This window comes from Lichenostomus cassidix, unplaced genomic scaffold (assembly GCF_008360975.1).
Source record: "Lichenostomus cassidix isolate B80296 unplaced genomic scaffold, HeHo_3.0 HiC_scaffold_852, whole genome shotgun sequence".
NCBI lineage: Eukaryota > Metazoa > Chordata > Aves > Passeriformes > Meliphagidae > Lichenostomus > Lichenostomus cassidix.
In genome coordinates this window covers 260,916-277,588 of record NW_028148026.1, presented here as the reverse complement: position 1 = coordinate 277,588, position 16,673 = coordinate 260,916, and the positions used below count along the sequence as shown (strand labels likewise).

The 16,673-nt window shown below is 58.4% G+C and overlaps 3 protein-coding genes across 6 annotated transcripts in view; 1 reads left to right on the top strand and 2 right to left on the bottom strand.

Annotated features, from left to right (window-relative positions):
* LOC146420307 (Fc receptor-like protein 2) overlaps positions 1 to 15,688 on the bottom strand; it is a 71,062-nt gene extending 55,374 nt beyond the window's left edge. Inside the window, exons 1-3 of the transcript XR_014849182.1 lie at positions 15,543 to 15,688; positions 14,827 to 14,935; positions 14,291 to 14,557 (exon numbers count right to left, since the gene is read on the bottom strand). The gene's annotated coding sequence lies outside the window, so the exon portion shown is untranslated. The remainder of the gene's footprint in view (positions 1 to 14,290; positions 14,558 to 14,826; positions 14,936 to 15,542) is intronic.
* Positions 1 to 16,673, top strand: part of LOC146420298 (Fc receptor-like A) — a 176,970-nt gene that overhangs the window by 13,100 nt on the left and 147,197 nt on the right. The gene's annotated exons all lie outside the window — the stretch shown is intronic.
* On the bottom strand, positions 4,806 to 9,077 carry LOC146420308 (high affinity immunoglobulin gamma Fc receptor I-like). The gene is made up of 9 exons (XM_085048351.1): positions 8,831 to 9,077; positions 8,200 to 8,220; positions 7,881 to 8,111; positions 7,369 to 7,632; positions 5,782 to 6,078; positions 5,507 to 5,590; positions 5,170 to 5,191; positions 4,989 to 5,080; positions 4,806 to 4,915 (listed from the first exon to the last, which is right to left on the bottom strand). Exons 1-9 carry the CDS (start codon positions 8,877 to 8,879, stop codon positions 4,806 to 4,808), a joined length of 1,170 nt encoding a protein of 389 aa, XP_084904477.1. The 5' UTR covers positions 8,880 to 9,077.

Below are 16,673 nucleotides of genomic sequence, written 5' to 3'. Positions count from 1 at the left end.
TGGTCTGTGGGGAACACCAGGGGGCTCCCATGGTGCTCTGGGTCTGTGCTTCCCCCACTGGGACTTTTCCTTCTCTTTATTTTTACTTTTTTCCTTTTTCCTCAACTTTGTAAACACGTCCCCTCCCAGTTCATGGCTCCGTGATCCTAGGGAGCACCGGAGCAGGTAACAGGTTGGGGGAAGCCCGGGGAGGAAGGAAGGCAGTGAGGGGGCTGCAGGGAGGTTTGGAGGGCTGTGGGGGATGGGGGTGTCTGTCTGTGCCCCCAACACTTTCACTTTCTCTTTCCTTCAGCAGACAGAAGAGGCTCTTTACACTGAGAGTCAGACGGGGGGGTGGGGTCAGTCCTGGGGGACACATCCAGGGGGATCCTGTCCAGGGAGATCCCTGTTCTGGGTGTCAGGAAAATTAATCCAAAACCACCAGAGGTTTATGTCCAAAAAGGAGACAGAGGAGTCCTGTAACTTTATTCTAATAAAGGGAGATGTCATGGGCATTTCCCATGGGGTCTCTCAAACTGCTAGAGGACGCAAGCTCTTTTTATCCTAATTTCCTGGCCGCATTTCCCTCTCCCTTTCCCCATTGGCTGAGGTACTTGAGTGCTACGGACTTCCTGAAACACCTAATGCAAACCCCCTTCTAATGTACATCCCTCTTTCTTCTTTTTCTCATGTCTCTGTTCTTGTCGTTTATTAACACAGTCTTGGGCAAGTCAGTCAGTGGAATTCCTATGGAAATCCTTCCCACTGTTTCTTCCATTTCTCAGTATCGGTCTGACCAGCTGTTTGTTTGTAAAGATATTCCCTTATTCCTTTCATGGGGGTGACATGACCTGGGGGAATCCAGTCCAGGGGGTGACACATCCTGCACAGGGGGATCCTGTCCTGGGGGAAGGCAGTTCTGGAAGTGTCCCTGCACCTTCCTGGGGGGGTGGCTGTCCCAGGGGTGGCACAGCCTGGGGAATCCTGTCCATCCAAGTGTGGGGCTCAGCCATGGCACAGCCCCACTGCACAGGGATGGTCATTTTCCAGCCCTGCTCTGGCCAGCCCCAGGGGCAGCCAGCACCTGAGGCTCCCACCTGCCCCCTTGGCCCCCTTTGATTCTCACAGCTTTAGAGCTGCTCAAAGGTGAGAATTGTGTGGGGGAAAAAGGCCTGGCTGTGGTTTGCTCAGCCCTGCAAGAAGCACAGAAACCAACTGGAGCTCAAGCAGTGGCTCTGTGAGGGCCTTTGATGGTTTTCAGAGCAGGGCTGGGTGGAAACCAACCGTGCAGGGGCAGCTGGGAGGGAACCAGTCCGGAAATGCAGCAATTGATCATTTTGTCCCTCTGGCCAAGGGACTGAGAGAGCCCCAGAACTCCTGCAAAGACAACAACAATCTGCTCAACAACCTGACCTGGACCCTCCTCCTTCCTGTCTTGCCATGGGCTGACAGTGGCCGGATGCTCTGCACCCACCAAAGCTGCTCTCTCATTGCCCTGCACAGTCAGACGGGGAGAGAAAATCAAACGACAGGTTTCTGGGTTGAGATAAGGACCAGGAGGAAAGTGGTGGTTTTGCTTAGCCCAGAACATCAGCAAGTATCTTTAACATCTGAGAGAAATTTAAACCTCTCAAAAGCTGTTGTGGTAGGCCTGAAGAAGTGTCTGAGAGGTGGGGAGTGGCACAAAGATGGCTCCTGTGTGTCCTGAGGTAAAGTTCTGGAAGTTTTTCACCAAGTCCAGTAGAGCCAATCTCTGATGGCTCTGAAAGTGATGGACATGCTGCTGGCCAAGTTTGGGCCAATTAGAGGTCCTAGTTACACCTCTGTGAAAACATATTTAAGAAAAAATCAAAACAAAGTAGTCATGCACTTCTTTTTAGCTAGAGGAGGAGGGGGAGGGAAAAATATGTGAAGGGAGAACAACATGGAGACACCAAGGTCAGTGGAGAAGGTGGGGGAGGAGGTGCTCCAGGTGCCAGAGCTGAAAACCCTCTGCTAGCCGTGCTGAAGACCATGGGGGGAGCAGGAGGTCACCCTGCAGCCCATGGAGTCCACAGGGGTGCAGAAATCCACCCACAGCCCACACCAGAGGAGCAGATGGATGTCTGGAAGAAGCTGTGATCCAGTGGGAGTCTCATACAGAGAGTTAAAGCTGCAAAGGCCTTGCAAGGGAGAGAATGCCCTTGCTCCTGGTATGGAAGCAGCCTGGCCTTGGCTCAGGAGAGTCTGCACCCTATGGACAAGAGGACTCCTGTTGCAGCAGAATTTGGGCAGGATGTTGCTTGTGAGATTGGACCCATGCCAAAGAAGTTCCCAGAGGACTGTCTCTCGTGGGAGGTACCCCGTGGCTAAGTAGAGGAGCCCTCTCCCTGATGGACTGACCAGAGAAAAGAAACCCTTACCCTGCCCCCTGCCTGAGCTGTTGGCTGGAAAGAGGGAGGGGAGTGAGAGGAGAAATGGTGTCTTAAGAGGGAGAGGGGTGAGTGAAAAAATGGTATCTGAAAACTTATTTTTACCTCTAATTTATCCTCCGACTCTGTTAGGTAATTAAATCACTTTGCAACTTTAAGCTTGGAGCCTGTTTGCCCTTTCTCTGTGTGTCCCCTCACCAGTGTCCTATCTCAACTCATGAATTTGGTGTCGGTTTAACAGGTTTTTTTTCCTCCCCTCTCCTGCATGTCTGCAACAGGAGGAAGCAGAGGTGTCTGGCATTTAGTCAGAGTCAAACTCCAACAAGGGTCACTCATCAAATCCTCTCACCAGCAAAACAGGCTCGGAATTAGAGATATTCATTGAATTTATTGCTGACACAATCAAAGAAGGATAAGAAGTCAAACCTGTTGGGGAAGATGAAATAGGAAAGCCTCATAGATATGATTACCTTGCAAAAAATGCTGAAAATACGGAAAGTATAAATGAAATTGAGATGAAGACAAGGTTTGAGTTGAAGAGTAACTAAGAAACAATAGTATAGCCGACTGAAGGTAATCCCCCTTCTTGATAGAACAATGCCCTCTGCCCAGGCAGGTCCAAAGGTCAGAGCAGACCCTGCCTGCCTGGTAGAGATCCCAAAAAGCAGTTTTTTAAGGTTTAAAATATAACCCCATATGGTAATGTGATGATTCTTAGAGGTTGTATGTAAATGTTGTAGGGTTTGTAGCTTGTCTTAGATTGGTTGAAGAGAATTCGAATATTCAACACAGAAGATGATTTATTGTATTGTAAACAGCAAATCGCTCTCTCTTTGCTCTCTCTTTTTGACTCTCTCTTGCTTCTCTGACCTGCTCTGAGCTGCGTCTTGCAGCCTAGCAGGCCTCTCACACCCACACTCTTTCACAATAAACTCTCATGCTCTAAAACTCAGCTTTAGAGATCTTGTTTCTATATTATCCTCATAACCAAATCCCACAGAGTTAAATCCTACACAAACCCTTCAAACCCTTTGCTTTCCCACACTTTTTCCAGGGCATCCTGTGAGTTCTGAGAGCTGTTGAGGTCATTGCTGTGGCAAATTGGGACACTCTATCACAGTCACTTTGGACACATTGCCACTGTCAGTCCCCACACCCTGTGACAGTCACAGCACTCAGAGCACAATGGCAGCTGCCACCTGAGCCATGTCCCAGCCCAACAGAACAAGAGATCCTGACAGCTCAGGAAGGGCTTGGAGCCACCTCAGAAGGGATTGGCACTTAAACTCAGCTCTTTCAAATGCCCACCCTGCCAGGGATGGGCTGGGTGAGTAAAGGGAAAGTCTCAGCCACACATCCTGGCGCTGATGTGGATTTCCCCATGGACACCATCACTCCAGGAAAGGGAAATGTGCTGTGATCACACAGGGCACAGGCAGGTCAAGCCCCTGTGGGATGGAGGATGAGGGATGAAATCCCAGTCTGGGCAGGCCTGGCAGATTGACTGGATCACAGACCCCAAAGCTGGGGACTCCTGGGGAGAGAAGCAAGCCCTGGATGGCTGGAAAGGCTCCCTGTGCCCCTGGGAACATTGTGCTGGGCCTGGGAAAGGAAGTCTTATGGCAACACAGCCCTGCAGAAAGAATTGAATCCAACACTGGAACTCCTTCTCCAAAGAACCTCACAGACACTGGGGACAAAGAACCTGGCCCTGCAGGGATGGATCCCATTCCCTGTGGTTCCCCAGCCTCGGGAAAAATCCCACACTGGAATGGGCTGTTAAAGGACATGCAGAGAGCAAGGGGTGCTGGGAGCTTCAGCCCTTGGGACACACCTGCAGCAAAGGCCCCCTGGTCCCTCAGTACCAGAGGAGCTCCCAGTCGAGCTGGCCCTGCCCAATCTGACCCTGACCAGAGCAAAGCAGGGGATCAAGCAGGGTGTGGAGACAGGGGAGAAGAGAATCCAGAACCTCCTGAAGGCTGCTTTGGCCATCAAAGCAACGAAGGTCCAGGACCCTGCCAGGTTCCTCCTGGCAGGGCAATCATGCTGGGGGCAGCGTCTGGGGTTTGTTCCTTGTCGGGGATTTCCCTGGAAATCATTCCTTTTCTGACCCTTCTGATTCTGAATCTTGTTGCTGTTGCTGTTGGTTTTCTTCTGTCATTGCTGTTTGCAGGAAATTGTTCTTCTCTCAGCCCTTTGGGATCTTTGCCTTTTGTGCCCCCACAGGGAGGGTGAGGGGCAGCAGCCCCTGGTTTTTAGTGGCAGCCCGAAATTGGAGAATCTCATTGCTAAAGCCTGAGAGAGCTGAACAAAGAAACACCACTTCTCCCAGTTTAATCTATAGCTGCATTTTGGGCCTAACAGCAGAGCACTGGGTCCTCCAGTTTCTGCCAGTGCTCTCCAGGCCCTCCAGTGTCACTTCATGTTCTCGTAGATGTCACTTGGTTCCCACGGTCGCCCATGGGTTCCTGGCAGCTCTGCGTAGGTCACCTGGGTTTCCTGGGGGACAGTGGCACAGGGGGGCCCTGCGAGAGACACTGGCTGTAGGATCTGGGTGAGGGGTGACACCAGTGGGTGACATGTCCCTGTGTGTGCCACTCTGATACTCACCCCCCTTTCGCTTGGTGCTCATGACATGGGTGTACAGCACCTCCCCCTCCTCCGGGGGGGCTGGGGGCTCCGGGGGGACCCTGAGGGGATAAAGGGGATGTGTGGGAGGGGATGGGAGGTGATAGGGGTTGGGGTAAAAGGTTCATAATGGCTGGAGCCTCCCACTCACCCGTCCCGGTGCTTCCGGGCAGCTGGAAAGGAAAGAGAGGAGGTTACTGTTTGGTGCCAACGGCCCCTGACCCCACTCAGAAATCCTGAACCTCCATTGGACCCTCAATTCCCCCCAGAACCCCTGAACAACCCCTGAGCCCACAGAACCCCAAACCCAGCAGAGGGAATTCTCCAAAGCCTCCCAGGATCTCTGAAAGAACCTCCAACATCCCTACATGAGCCTCCAACACCTCATCAAACCTCACAGAACCCCAAAACAAGGTCACTTGGGGCTCAGCTCCTGCCGTCTTAAGTGGGACTTCCCACAGCTCACTGGGATCCCCATTGTCACCCACCCAGGCGGTGCCACCGGTGCCAGGCCATGATGACACCCATGAGCAGGACCAGGGACGACAGGGAACCACTGACTCCTGCGGCCACTGCTGGGGACAGAGAGGGACACATCAGGGTCACCCATCACGCCAGGGATGCTGCAATGCCGATAACATCAGGAGTTCCCCTCCTGTGCTCTGTTCCCTCTGTGTCACTGCCAGGGACAGAGCGGGGACAAACCAGGGTCATCAAAGACCCAGAGGTCTCAGACCCCTACAGGGACCCTGTATGACCCCACCTGTGCCCCAGTGTCCCTGCGGTGTCACGTCCAGGGCCAGCTCTGGGCTGAGCACCTGGAACACATGGTGCTCATCCAGCTGGTTGGTGGCCACGCACTGGTAGATGCCAGAATGTCCCACACCGATGTCCCCAAGCTCCAGGTGGGGACCCTGGGCCACCTCCTTCCCGTTGTACAGCCAGGTGAAGGTGACAGGTGCTGAGCCCACCTGCACTGAGCAGTGCAGGGTCACGGGGTCACCTGTGCGCACCTGGAGTGCCGGGGGGCCAGGGGTGATGGTGGCATTGGCCACGGGCACTGCGGGGACAGAGACGGGGCTGAGGCTGGGGGAGGGGCTGGAACACGGTGTGGGTTGACAGGGATGGTAGGGTGACAATATCATGGGTGGAGTCACCCCCAGCCCGAGGGTCCCACTCACCCAGAACAGTGACATTCAGTGTGGGGCTCTCAGCCACGCTTTTCCCATCACTGGCCCGGCACTGGTAGTGGCCGCTGTCATTGTCCCCAACGTTGTGCAGCTCCAGGTGGGGGCCAGTGCCCAGAGGTATGGCCAAGCCTTCCCGGTGCCAGGAGAAGGACAGGGGACCTGTCCCTGTGGCCACCATGCAGCTCAGCATCAGGCTGTCACCCAGTACCACCTGTCCCCCGGGAGGCTGCACTGACAGGGACACCTTCAAGAGTGAGACCCCTGTGGGGGGAGATGGGTGGGTTGGGGGTCCTGGGTAGGGGTGGGAGACACAGGGAACAGTGAGGGACCAAGGGAGGTAGGGAAGGTCAGAGAGGAGTGGGGGTACCACAGTGATAAAGAAGGGAGCCTAGAGATTGTTGAGCAGTTTGGAAAGGAGAGGAAGGGAACCCAGGGAGGGATGGAGGATTCATGGAGTGGAGACCTGGAGATGGATGTGGGGGACACCAGTGAAAGATGTGGAGAACCAGATGGGGATGGTGGGATGTGGTGACCATGGAGGAATCTCAGAGAGAAGTGGGAGGACCCAGGGGGGAATGCAGGGACCTGGGACAATGATGGGAGGACATTGGGTGACACCTGGGAAAGGATGAAGGAACCAGGGCAGTGCTAGGGAAAGCCCAGTGAGGAATAGGGAGATGCAATGCAAGGGTGTCTGGTAGGAATGGGGGTACTCAGACAGGGCTGGGGTACCCGGGGAGGCTGTGGGGGTTGCCGTGCCCATCCCCGCACTCACTGCGCACCGTGACGCGGAGCCGGGCGCTGCTCTTCCGCACGGCCCCCCCCTCGGAGCGCACCTCGCAGCTGTAACTGCCCGAGTGGGAGACCCCCACGGCGGGCAGCAGGAGCTGCGGGGACACCTGCGGGCCCCCCAGCAACTGCCCGTCCCGGTAGAAGAGGTGCAGGAGGGGGGCTCGGGGCCGCAGGGGGCTGGGGGTGCTGAGGCAGCTGAGATTCAGGGGGGACCCCTCGGTGGGCTCAGGGGGACCCTCCAGCTCCAGCACCGGCACCGAGAAGAGCTCTGGGAAGGAGACAAAAGTGGGTGTTTTGTGGCTCCAAGCCTGCTGGGAAGTGGCTGTGGGGGTGTTGGGGTATCAGGGTCCCAGCTGTGGGGTGCTCACCGTGCACTGTCACTGTCACTGACGCTGACTTCTTGAACGCTGACTGTTTGGAGCCCACCTTGGCCTTGCAGTGGTAGCGGCCGCTGTGGTGCAGGTTCAGGGAGGACAGGGACAGCTTGGTCCCACCATGGGACCCCCACAATTCCTTCTTCTCACGGTAAAATCGCACCTCAGAGACCAGGTTGTGCTGCCAGCCCCGGCAGCGCAGTGTCACCGTGTCTCCCTCCAGCAGTGCCCCTGCTGACATCTGCAGCACCAGCCGGTCTGTGGGACAGCAAAGTCCCCATGGCACTGAGGGGTTCTGAGCTGCAGTGTGCCCAGGGACCCAGGGGACACCAGGGGGAAATCCCATGGCACCTGGATGCACCAGGGCTGTCCCATCACAATGAGATGGACTGGTGTGCACTGGGATGAACTGGAATGTCACCATGAGCAGAAGACAGGCTTTCATCACATGAGGAGTGTGTGACCACCCACGGAGTGCAGCCCACCCAGACCCCATCCCCACTCACCATCTAAGATGCTCACAGGGTTGCTGAGCCCGGTGCCAGGTCTCTCACACTTGTAGGTGCCACTCTGGGTGACAAGGAAACGGTCAGTTTTCTTCTGCTCCCAGTTCCGCCTATTCTTGTACCAGGTGATGGCACCAGGAGTCCCCGAGCCCTGGCAGGTCAGTGTCACTCGGTCCCACAGCACTGCCGGCGTCCAGGGGGGATCCACGAGGAGCTGGGTGGTCTGGGCACCTGTGGGTGACAGGGGACACCAGCCTGCCAGGGCCACTGTGGGGCTGGGGACAGCAGGGCAGGGACATGGCATCCCCTGAGGACTCACCAGTGAGGCTGAGGGTCTGGGCTGGAAGGGAGAAGGGAGAGGATCTGGGTGGGGGTGGCACTGTGGGGACAGCAGCACCTGGGGGATGCTAGTGGGGGCTGTCCCCAAACTGTCCCTGTTCAAACACCCATGGGGCATAGACATCTCAGGGACAGAGAGAGACATCACAGCCACCCCGGGTTGAGGCAGGACATGGGGACACTGTGGACACTCTGGGCATGGCGACTCTATAGACATCCCATGCTGGCAGAGATCACCCTCATCAGCCCCACAGCATCTCCTCCACAATGCCCATCTGCATGGTGCTTGTCCCCTTGTCCCCCTGTCCCCCTGTCCCCCTGTCCCCCTGTCCCCCTGTCCCCCTGTCCCTGAGCCCACAGCTGATGCTGTACCAAGGTGCCTATTGCCATATACTTGTCCCCCTATCCCTATTCCCCATTTCTGTCCCCCCATTCCTATCCCCCTGTTCCTGTCCCCACAGCCACCCCATGATCCCCGTCACACCATGGTGCAGCACTGCTTGCTTTGGGGAACTCAGAGGACCCCACAGCCCCCCTGTGCCCCCTCCCCACCGCTCTCTGCCTCACCAGGACCCATCCCTGTGCATCAGGCCTGTGCCCAGGGCACTCACCCCACAGGAGCAGTGCCACCTTCCCGGCCATCCCGGTGTCCCCGGCCATCCAGGCTGGCTGTCACATGCTGCTGTCCCCTGGGTGGTGACTCTTCGGATGAAGGGGAAGGAAGCGATTTCACATTTCGTCCCCACGTGTAGGTGGCCCTTGCTGGGGGCAGGGTGGTGACAGGCTGGGGGCAGGCTGGGGACCTGGTGGGACCTGGTGGAAAATAAGGGCCCAGGATTGCGGGGATCAGGAGATGTGGTGAGCCTGGGTTTGTGTCCAGGGGAAACTGGGGGCAGGAATGAGGTCCTGGGAAGGTCCCAGGATTTCCTGGGAGGGGAGTTCCTGGGAATGGAGATCCAGAGGAATGGGAGTCCTGAGGAGGGGGAGTCACAGGGGATGGGTTGCCTGGGAATGGGGGTCCAAATGTGTAGGGGTCCCTGGGGAAAGCAGGCTCCAGGGAACTCAGGTCATGGGATGGAGGTCCCAGGGATGGGGGTGGTGGGGGAATGGAGGTCCCCGTGGGAATGGATCAAAGGAAGGTCCTGGGAAATGGAGACCCTGGGCAGTGGGAGCCCTGGAATGGTGGTCCCAGGGATGGAGGGACCAAGGCAATGGGGATCCCATGGTTGTGTTCCCAGGGCAATGGAGGTTCCAGGGCAGTGGCTGGGTGAGCACATGGGTCACAGCTCCTTCACTGGGTGCCTCAGATTTTGTGGTGACACAGAATCCAGCACAGCCCCCGGGGTGCTCATAGATTGAGGGGACACCACAGGGCAGTCCCAGGGGGCTTTGGTTCTTTGCCCCAATCTCCCAGGGTCTTTTTCCTCTATTTCTATATATTCTTTATTTGCCTCACTTTCACACACACTGCCCCTGCATTTCCTGACTCCCCAGTCCTGGGGAGCACCTGAGCAGGTAAGAGGTGGGAAATGGGGGTGCAGGGGCTGCAGGGAGGGGGGGGGGAGCTGTGAGGGATGGGGGTATCCAGCTGTGCCTCCAACACTTTCACTTTCTCTTTCCTGCAGCAGAAGGAAGTGGCTGTTTGTGCTGAGAATCAGACGGGGGGGCAGGTTCTGTCCAGGGGGACACATCCAGGGGGGTCCTGTCCGGGGCAGTCCCTGTTCTGGGGGTGACATGTCCAGGGAGGGTCCTGTCCCAGGGGTGACACATCCCGGCTGGGGGGGTCCTCACCTGGGGGATGGCGGTTCTGGAGGGAACCTGGACACATCCTAGATGCAGCTTTTTCTCCCTAGAAATGCCTGATTTGGCCTCAAATTGCTGACGCAGGGATCAGACTTCCAAAATCTGGGTGGGCTGAAGCTGTTGGGGGCTGCCCTATTCCTCTCCTGCTCTCCACCATCCTCTGCATGGGTTTCTGTCCTGGGGGTTGGGACACTTTGGGTTTATTGGGTTTCGAGAGAAAACCTGTTCCAGACTTCTCCATCATTGCTGTTCTCCTGGAGGATCTGAGTCGGGAAGAGCAGCTTGGGAATGCAGCCCCAGGCAGGAAGGAGCTCCCAAACTCCTCCTCCTTGCAGCCAGTGCCCATCCAAGTGTGGAGCTCAGCCATGGCACAGCCCCACTGCACAGGGATGGGCATTGGCCAGCCCTGCTCTGGCCAGCCCCAGGGGCAGCCAGCACCTGAGGCTCCCACCTGCCCCCTTGGCCCCCTTTGATTCTCACAGCTTTAGAGCTGCTCAAAGGTGAGAATTGTGTGGGGGAAAAAGGCCTGGCTGTGGTTTGCTCAGCCCTGCAAGAAGCACAAAAACCAACTGGAGCTCAAGCAGTGGCTCTGTGAGGGCCTTTGATGGTTTTCAGAGCAGGGCTGGGTGGAAACCAACCCTGCAGGAGCAGCTGTGAGGGAACCAGTCCAGAAATGCAGCAATTGATCATTTTGTCCCTCTGGCCAAGGGACTGAGAGAGCCCCAGAACTCCTGCAAAGACAGCAATCATCTGCTCAACAACCTGACCTGGAGCCTCCTCCTTCCTGGCTCAAACCTGCAGCACTTTGGAAGCTCCCAGAAAGAATGTTTGGCTTCTGGCTGCAGCCACCAGATGAGAAGGAAAAGTGTGGAAATATGGAGTAGTGGCTCTGCCTTGCAGCCTTGCTGGGGCTGGGGGTGACCCCGGCCGGATGGCAACAGTGGCTCCGGACACGCTGTCCCAGCCGCTCCGGACACATGGCCACCGTCGCTGCCACAGCCCGGGACAGTCGCGCCACTCACAGCGCCATGGCAGCGCCACCTGCCCCGGTGACCGAGCCCAGCACTCCGCTCCCGCAGGCCCGGCGGCTCCTGCCGGGCTCCCTGCTCTCCCCCAGCCTCCCGCTCCCTCCCTCCCGGCGCCCCCCGCCCGCCCCAGGGCTGAGCCCGGCCGAGGCTCCGCAGCAGCTGCGGGGCTCAGAGCCGCTCGGGGAGCGCCGGCTGCGGGGCTTTGGGCACCGGGGGCACCGGGCAGGTCTGTGGCAGGGCTGGGCTGGGCTCGGGGGACACCTCAGGCTGTCCCCAGCTCCGTCCCAGGGCTTTCGGGGCTCTCGGGGCTCTCGGTGCAGCTGCGAGGGAACCAGTCCAGAAATGCCCCAATTGATCATTTTGTCACCCTCCCCAAGGGACTGAGAGAGCCCCAAAAATCCCACAAATCCCACAAGGATCTGCTCAACAGCCTGACCTGGACCCTCCTCCTTCCCGAGCTGAAAAGACAGAGCTGGACAAAAAAAACCCATTTCTCCCAGTTTAATCAATAACCTGTGTCGCTGTTGAGCCGCTAGCAGAGAAGGAAAACCCGGATTCCCAGCGTAGCATAGAAAAAGCCCTTTATTATTTGAATCCAACATATGTACAGACTTTTCAGAGGTCACCCAGATTGGTCAGCCAGAAACCTCCCCGTAGGCCTGATTGGCCAGGCCTGAACTGTCCAAATCTTTAGACACTGTTTAAAAAACATCCAAACTTTACCTTTGTTTATAAAACACAACAGAATGTTCTCACCAGAAAGGCCTGTGCTAGCCACAAACCTGCGGTTCGGGTCCAATAAAAGGAAAAAGGTTCCTGTGCCCCCCTGGGGCTGGGAGGGTGAATGGGGAGTCATGGCCGGAGGCCCTCCTCACCAGTCCTGGGACACCCTGGCTCCTGCAAGGAAAAGGGCAGGAGGTGACTGTGAGGTCCCTGAGACCCCTGAACCTTCGTGGGACCTTGGGAGCTCCAACCACCCTCAGGACCCCAAATCCTCACGGGACCCCTAAATCCCCTCTGCAGCCCCGATTCCCACCAGATCCTGATTCGTGCCTGGACCCCAGGAACACCTGAACGCCTAGAATTCCTGCACCACCATAGTGCCCCCAACCCCCCTGGTTCCCCGTCTCCCTGAGTCCCAGAACCTCAAGCACGGCAGCGAGGGGCATCACCCAAACTTCCATAGAATCACTGACAGAACCCCCAACATCCTTGCACAACCCTCCAAGAGCTCCCTAAACCCCCCAGTCTCTCGCAGTGCCACCCCAATGTTCCTCAAATGCCACCCAGGGATGCCCCCTGGAGCACAACCAAGACCCACCAAATTCCCCCCAACCCCCCCAGGACCCCAGCCAAGGTCACTGGGGATCAGTTTCCCCTAACTCAGGAGCTCTGGGTGCTGCCCCATCTCTCCCCACACTCTGGAGGTTTCCCCTCACTCCAGGACCCCCAACCTCCCCACTGTCACCCACCCAGGCTGTGCCACCAGTGACAGCCCCCGATGACAGCCAGGAGTAGAACCAGGAACAGGAGGGTCCTGCCGATGTTCACAGCCACTGCTGGGGGACAGATGGGTCATGAGGGTCACTACTCACTTGAGGAGTGACCCCATACACCCCCACACCCCCCGGTGACCCCATATGACCCCACCTGTGCCCCACCTGTGCCCCAGTGTCCCTGCGGTGTCACCTCCAGCACCAGCTCTGGGCTGAGCACCTGGAACACGCGGTGCTCATCCAGCTGGTTGGTGGCCATGCACTGGTAGGTGCCAGAATGTCCCACATCGATGTCCCCAAGCTCCAGGAGGGGACCCTGGGCCACCTCCTGCCCATCGTGCAGCCAGCTGAAGGTGACAGGTGCTGAGCCCACCTGCACCGAGCAGCGCAGGGTCACAGGGTCACCTGTGCGCACCTGGAGTGCCAGGGGGCCAGGGGTGATGGTGGCATTGGCCACGGGCACTGCGGGGACAGAGACAGGGCTGAGGGTGCGGGAGGGGATGGCATTAGGTGTGGGGGGAGGGGGGTGGAGGGAATGATGATGCAGCGTTTGGGATCACACCAAGCCTGAGGGTCCTGCTCACCCAGGACAGTGACATTCAGTGTGGGGCTTTCAGCCACGCTGTCCCCATCACTGGCCTGGCACTGGTAGTGGCCGCTGTCATTGTCCCCAACGTGGCGAAGCTCCAGGCGGGGGCCAGTGCCCAGCAGTGTCCCCGAGCCCTCCCGGTGCCAGGAGAAGGACAGGGGACCTGTCCCCGCAGCCACCGTGCAGCTCAGCACCAGGCTGTCACCCAGTGCCACCTGTACTCCGGGAGGCTGCACCGATAGGGACACCCCTGATACTGGGATCCCTGTGAGAGGGGGACAGCAGGGGACAGTGAGGGTCAGGGGGAGGTTCAGAGCGGGGTGGGGGACTCCAGTTTGGAAGAGGGGGCTCAGAGATTCGGGGAGGCTTGGAAAGGGACTGCAGGTAGGGATGGGAGATTCAGGGAGGGGAAACGGGGAGAGGGATGGGGGGAACCCAGAGAGGGCTGTGGGGACCCAGACAGTGACAGGAGGACCAGGGGACCATGGAGGGGACATCAAGGAAGGGTGGGTGGACCCAGAAAGGGGTGAGGTGACTCGGTGAAGGATGAGAGAATCTGAGAGGGATGCAAAAGAGATGAATGGACCCAGGAAGTGATGGAGGTACCCAGGCAGGGCACCGTGGGAGGAATGACGGGGCAAAGGGCAGTGATGTGGGGACCCGGAAAAGGTGTCTGGGCGAGATGGGACACGCCAGGCAGGGCTGGGGTACCCGGGGAGGCTGTGGGGTTGCCGTGCCCATCCCCGCACTCACTGCGCACCGTGACGCGGAGCCGGGCGCTGCTCTTCCGCACGGCCCCCCCCTCGGAGCGCACCTCGCAGCTCTAACTGCCCGAGTGGGAGACCCCCACGGCGGGCAGCAGGAGCTGAGGGGACCCCTGCGGGCCCCGCAGCAACTGCCCGTCCCGGTAGAAGAGGTGCAGGAGGGGGGCTCGGGGCCGCAGGGGGCTGGGGGTGCTGAGGCAGCTGAGATTCAGGGGGGATCCCTCAGTGGGCTCAGGGGGACCCTCCAGCTCCAGCACCGGCACCATGAAGAGCTCTGGAAAGGAAAAGAGGGGACAATTTTGACCCTCAGCCTGGGGAAGGTGGTGTGGGAATTTTGGCTGTGGGAGTCAATATCACGGGGTACTGGGGTCCCAGCTGTGGGGGTGCTCACCATGTACTGTCAGTGGCACTGGCACCGACTCCTTCCACAACGGTGATATCCTGGAGCCCACCCAGCCCCCGCAGTGTTAGCGGCCACCATGGTGCATCTTCAGGGGGAGCAGGGACAGCTCTGCCCTTCTGAGGGACAGCCGCAGATATTTCTTATTGTGGTAGAATCTCACCGTGGTGACCAACCTGTTCCGCCAGCTCCGGCAGTGCAGTGTCACCGTGTCCCCCTCCAGCTGTGCCCGTGCAGGCACCTGCAGCACCGGCTCATCTGTGGGACAGGGGATGCACTGCTGTGCACAGGGCTGTACTGGCATGTTCCCTTGTGCAGGGCATGGGCTCTCGTCATATGACACAAGACACAGTGAAGCCCAGCCAGAGCCCCGTGGGGAACACCCATAGCCATTTCCCCCCTCACCATTCAAGACGTTCACGGGGTCGCTGAGCCTGATGTCTGGTCTCTCACACATGTAGGTGCCACTCTCAGTGACAAGGAAGCTGTCGCTTCCCTCCTTCCCCCAGCGCTTCCCATCCTTGTACCAGGTGGTGGCATTGGGTGTCCCTGAGCCCTGGCAGGTCAGTGTCACTCTGTCCCACAGCACCGCTGGTGTCCAGGGGGGCTCTACGAGGAGCTGGGTGGTCTGGGCAGCTGCTGGTGACAGAGGACACCAGCCAGAGCCACCATGTTGCTGGGGACAGCAGGGCAGGGTCATGGCATCTGCCTGAGGACTCACCAGCAGGGCTGAGGGTCTGGGCTGGAAGACAGAAGGGAGAGGGGCTGGGTGGGGATTGCCCTACGGGGAGGGCTGCCCCTGGGATGGGGTGTGTGTTTGTGGTTCCCAAACTGTCCCTGTGGGGGACACCAGTTCTTCTGGGAAAGTGCTAGGAAACAGTCCCCAGTGGTTGTGGAGAGGCTGGGGGATGTGTCATTGCCATAGCCACCCATGCACCGGTCATCCCCCAGTGCCACATCATCAGTCCCCATTGCCACATCCCCATGGCCCTGTGCCTTTGATCCCATTGTGATGGCACCTGTCCCCATGGCCCATCTGCATGGTGCTTGTCCCCTTCTCCCTGTCCCACCATTCTTGTCCACCTGTTCTTGTCCCCACAGCCACCCCAGAACCAAGGTCAAACCAGGGTCAAGCCCCATGGAGTGCCTCTGCTGGCACTGGGGACCTCAGGGCATCCTGCAACCCCCCTGTGCCCCCTCCCCACCGCTCTCTGCCTCACCAGGGCCATCCCTGGGTTGTCACCCCTGTGCCCAGGGCACTCACCCCACAGGAGCAATGCCACCGCCTCGGCCATCACGGTGTCCCCGGCCATCTGGGCTGGCTGTCACACACTGCTGGGGCCACCTGTCCTTCAGTGGCATCTCTTCGGCCAAAGGGGAAGGAAGCGAGGTCACATTTTGTCCCACGTGTTGGTGGCTCATGGTGGGGGCAGGGTAGGGACAGGCTGGGGACATGGTGGAGAGATGCTGGGGCCATCGTGGGGCCGTGGTGCAGCAATAGTGAGGCCACAGTGGGCCATGGTGGGTCACAGGGTCCTGGGAATGGGGGGCTCAAGGAAAGTGGGGAGCTGAGGATGAGTGTTCAGGTGAATGGGGCGCTGAAGAGGGGAAGTAACAGTTAATATGGGTCCTGGGGAATGGGGGTCCCCATGAGAAGAGATGCCAAGGCATGGGGGCCCAAGGGAAATGTAGGCCCTGAGGATTTGGAGTCATGGGATCGGTGTCCCTGTGACTGCGCTGCTGGGGAAACTGGGGCTCCTGTGGGAAGGGGAGGTCCTGGATGAATGCAAGACCCATGGGATAGGATGTAGAGGAGACATGTCCTGGACAATGGAGGTCCTGAGATGGGGGTACCCAGGGAGGGGACAGTAAGGGTGATCCAGTGGTTCAGTGTCCCTGGCAAATGGGGGTTCCAGGCACAGGGAGCAGCTAGGTGGGCGTGAGTTGCAGCTCCTTCATAGGATGCCTCAGATTTTGGGATTTCCCAGAGCCGAGTGCAGCCCTCCCCAGGGTGCTCAGGGCCAGGGGGCACACTGAAGGGGGTTGCCATGGTTCTCTGGTTCTGTGCCACCCCACCCCGGGGCTTTTTCCTCTCTTTATTACTATTCTTCATTGCTCTCCTAAACTGTGCACTACACTCCCCCCCCCACCAGTTCTTGGCTCAGTGACCCAAGAGAGCACCTGAGCCGGTCACATGTTGGGGGGACCCCAAGGAATAGGAAAAAGGGGGTGCATGGGGTGCTGGGAGGGGCAGGGGCTGGGGAGGATGGGGGATGTCCGACTGGGCCCCCAGCATTTTCACTTTCTCTTTCCTGCAGCTGAAGGAAGATGCTGTTTGTGCTGAGAGTCTGATGGGGGAGTGGGGGGAGGGTTC

Coding starts and splice junctions, on each gene's coding strand:
- LOC146420308 (XM_085048351.1), bottom strand. CDS start 8,879: ATGGCCGGGGACACCGGGATGGCCGGGAAGGTGGCACTGCTCCTGTGG. Junction 8,221..8,830: donor GGTGGCACTGCTCCTGTGGG/GTGAGTGCCCTG, acceptor TCTCCCTTCCAG/CCCAGACCCTCAGCCTCACT. Junction 6,079..7,368: donor AGTGACAGTGACAGTGCACG/GTGAGCACCCCA, acceptor CTGTCCCCGCAG/TGCCCGTGGCCAATGCCACC.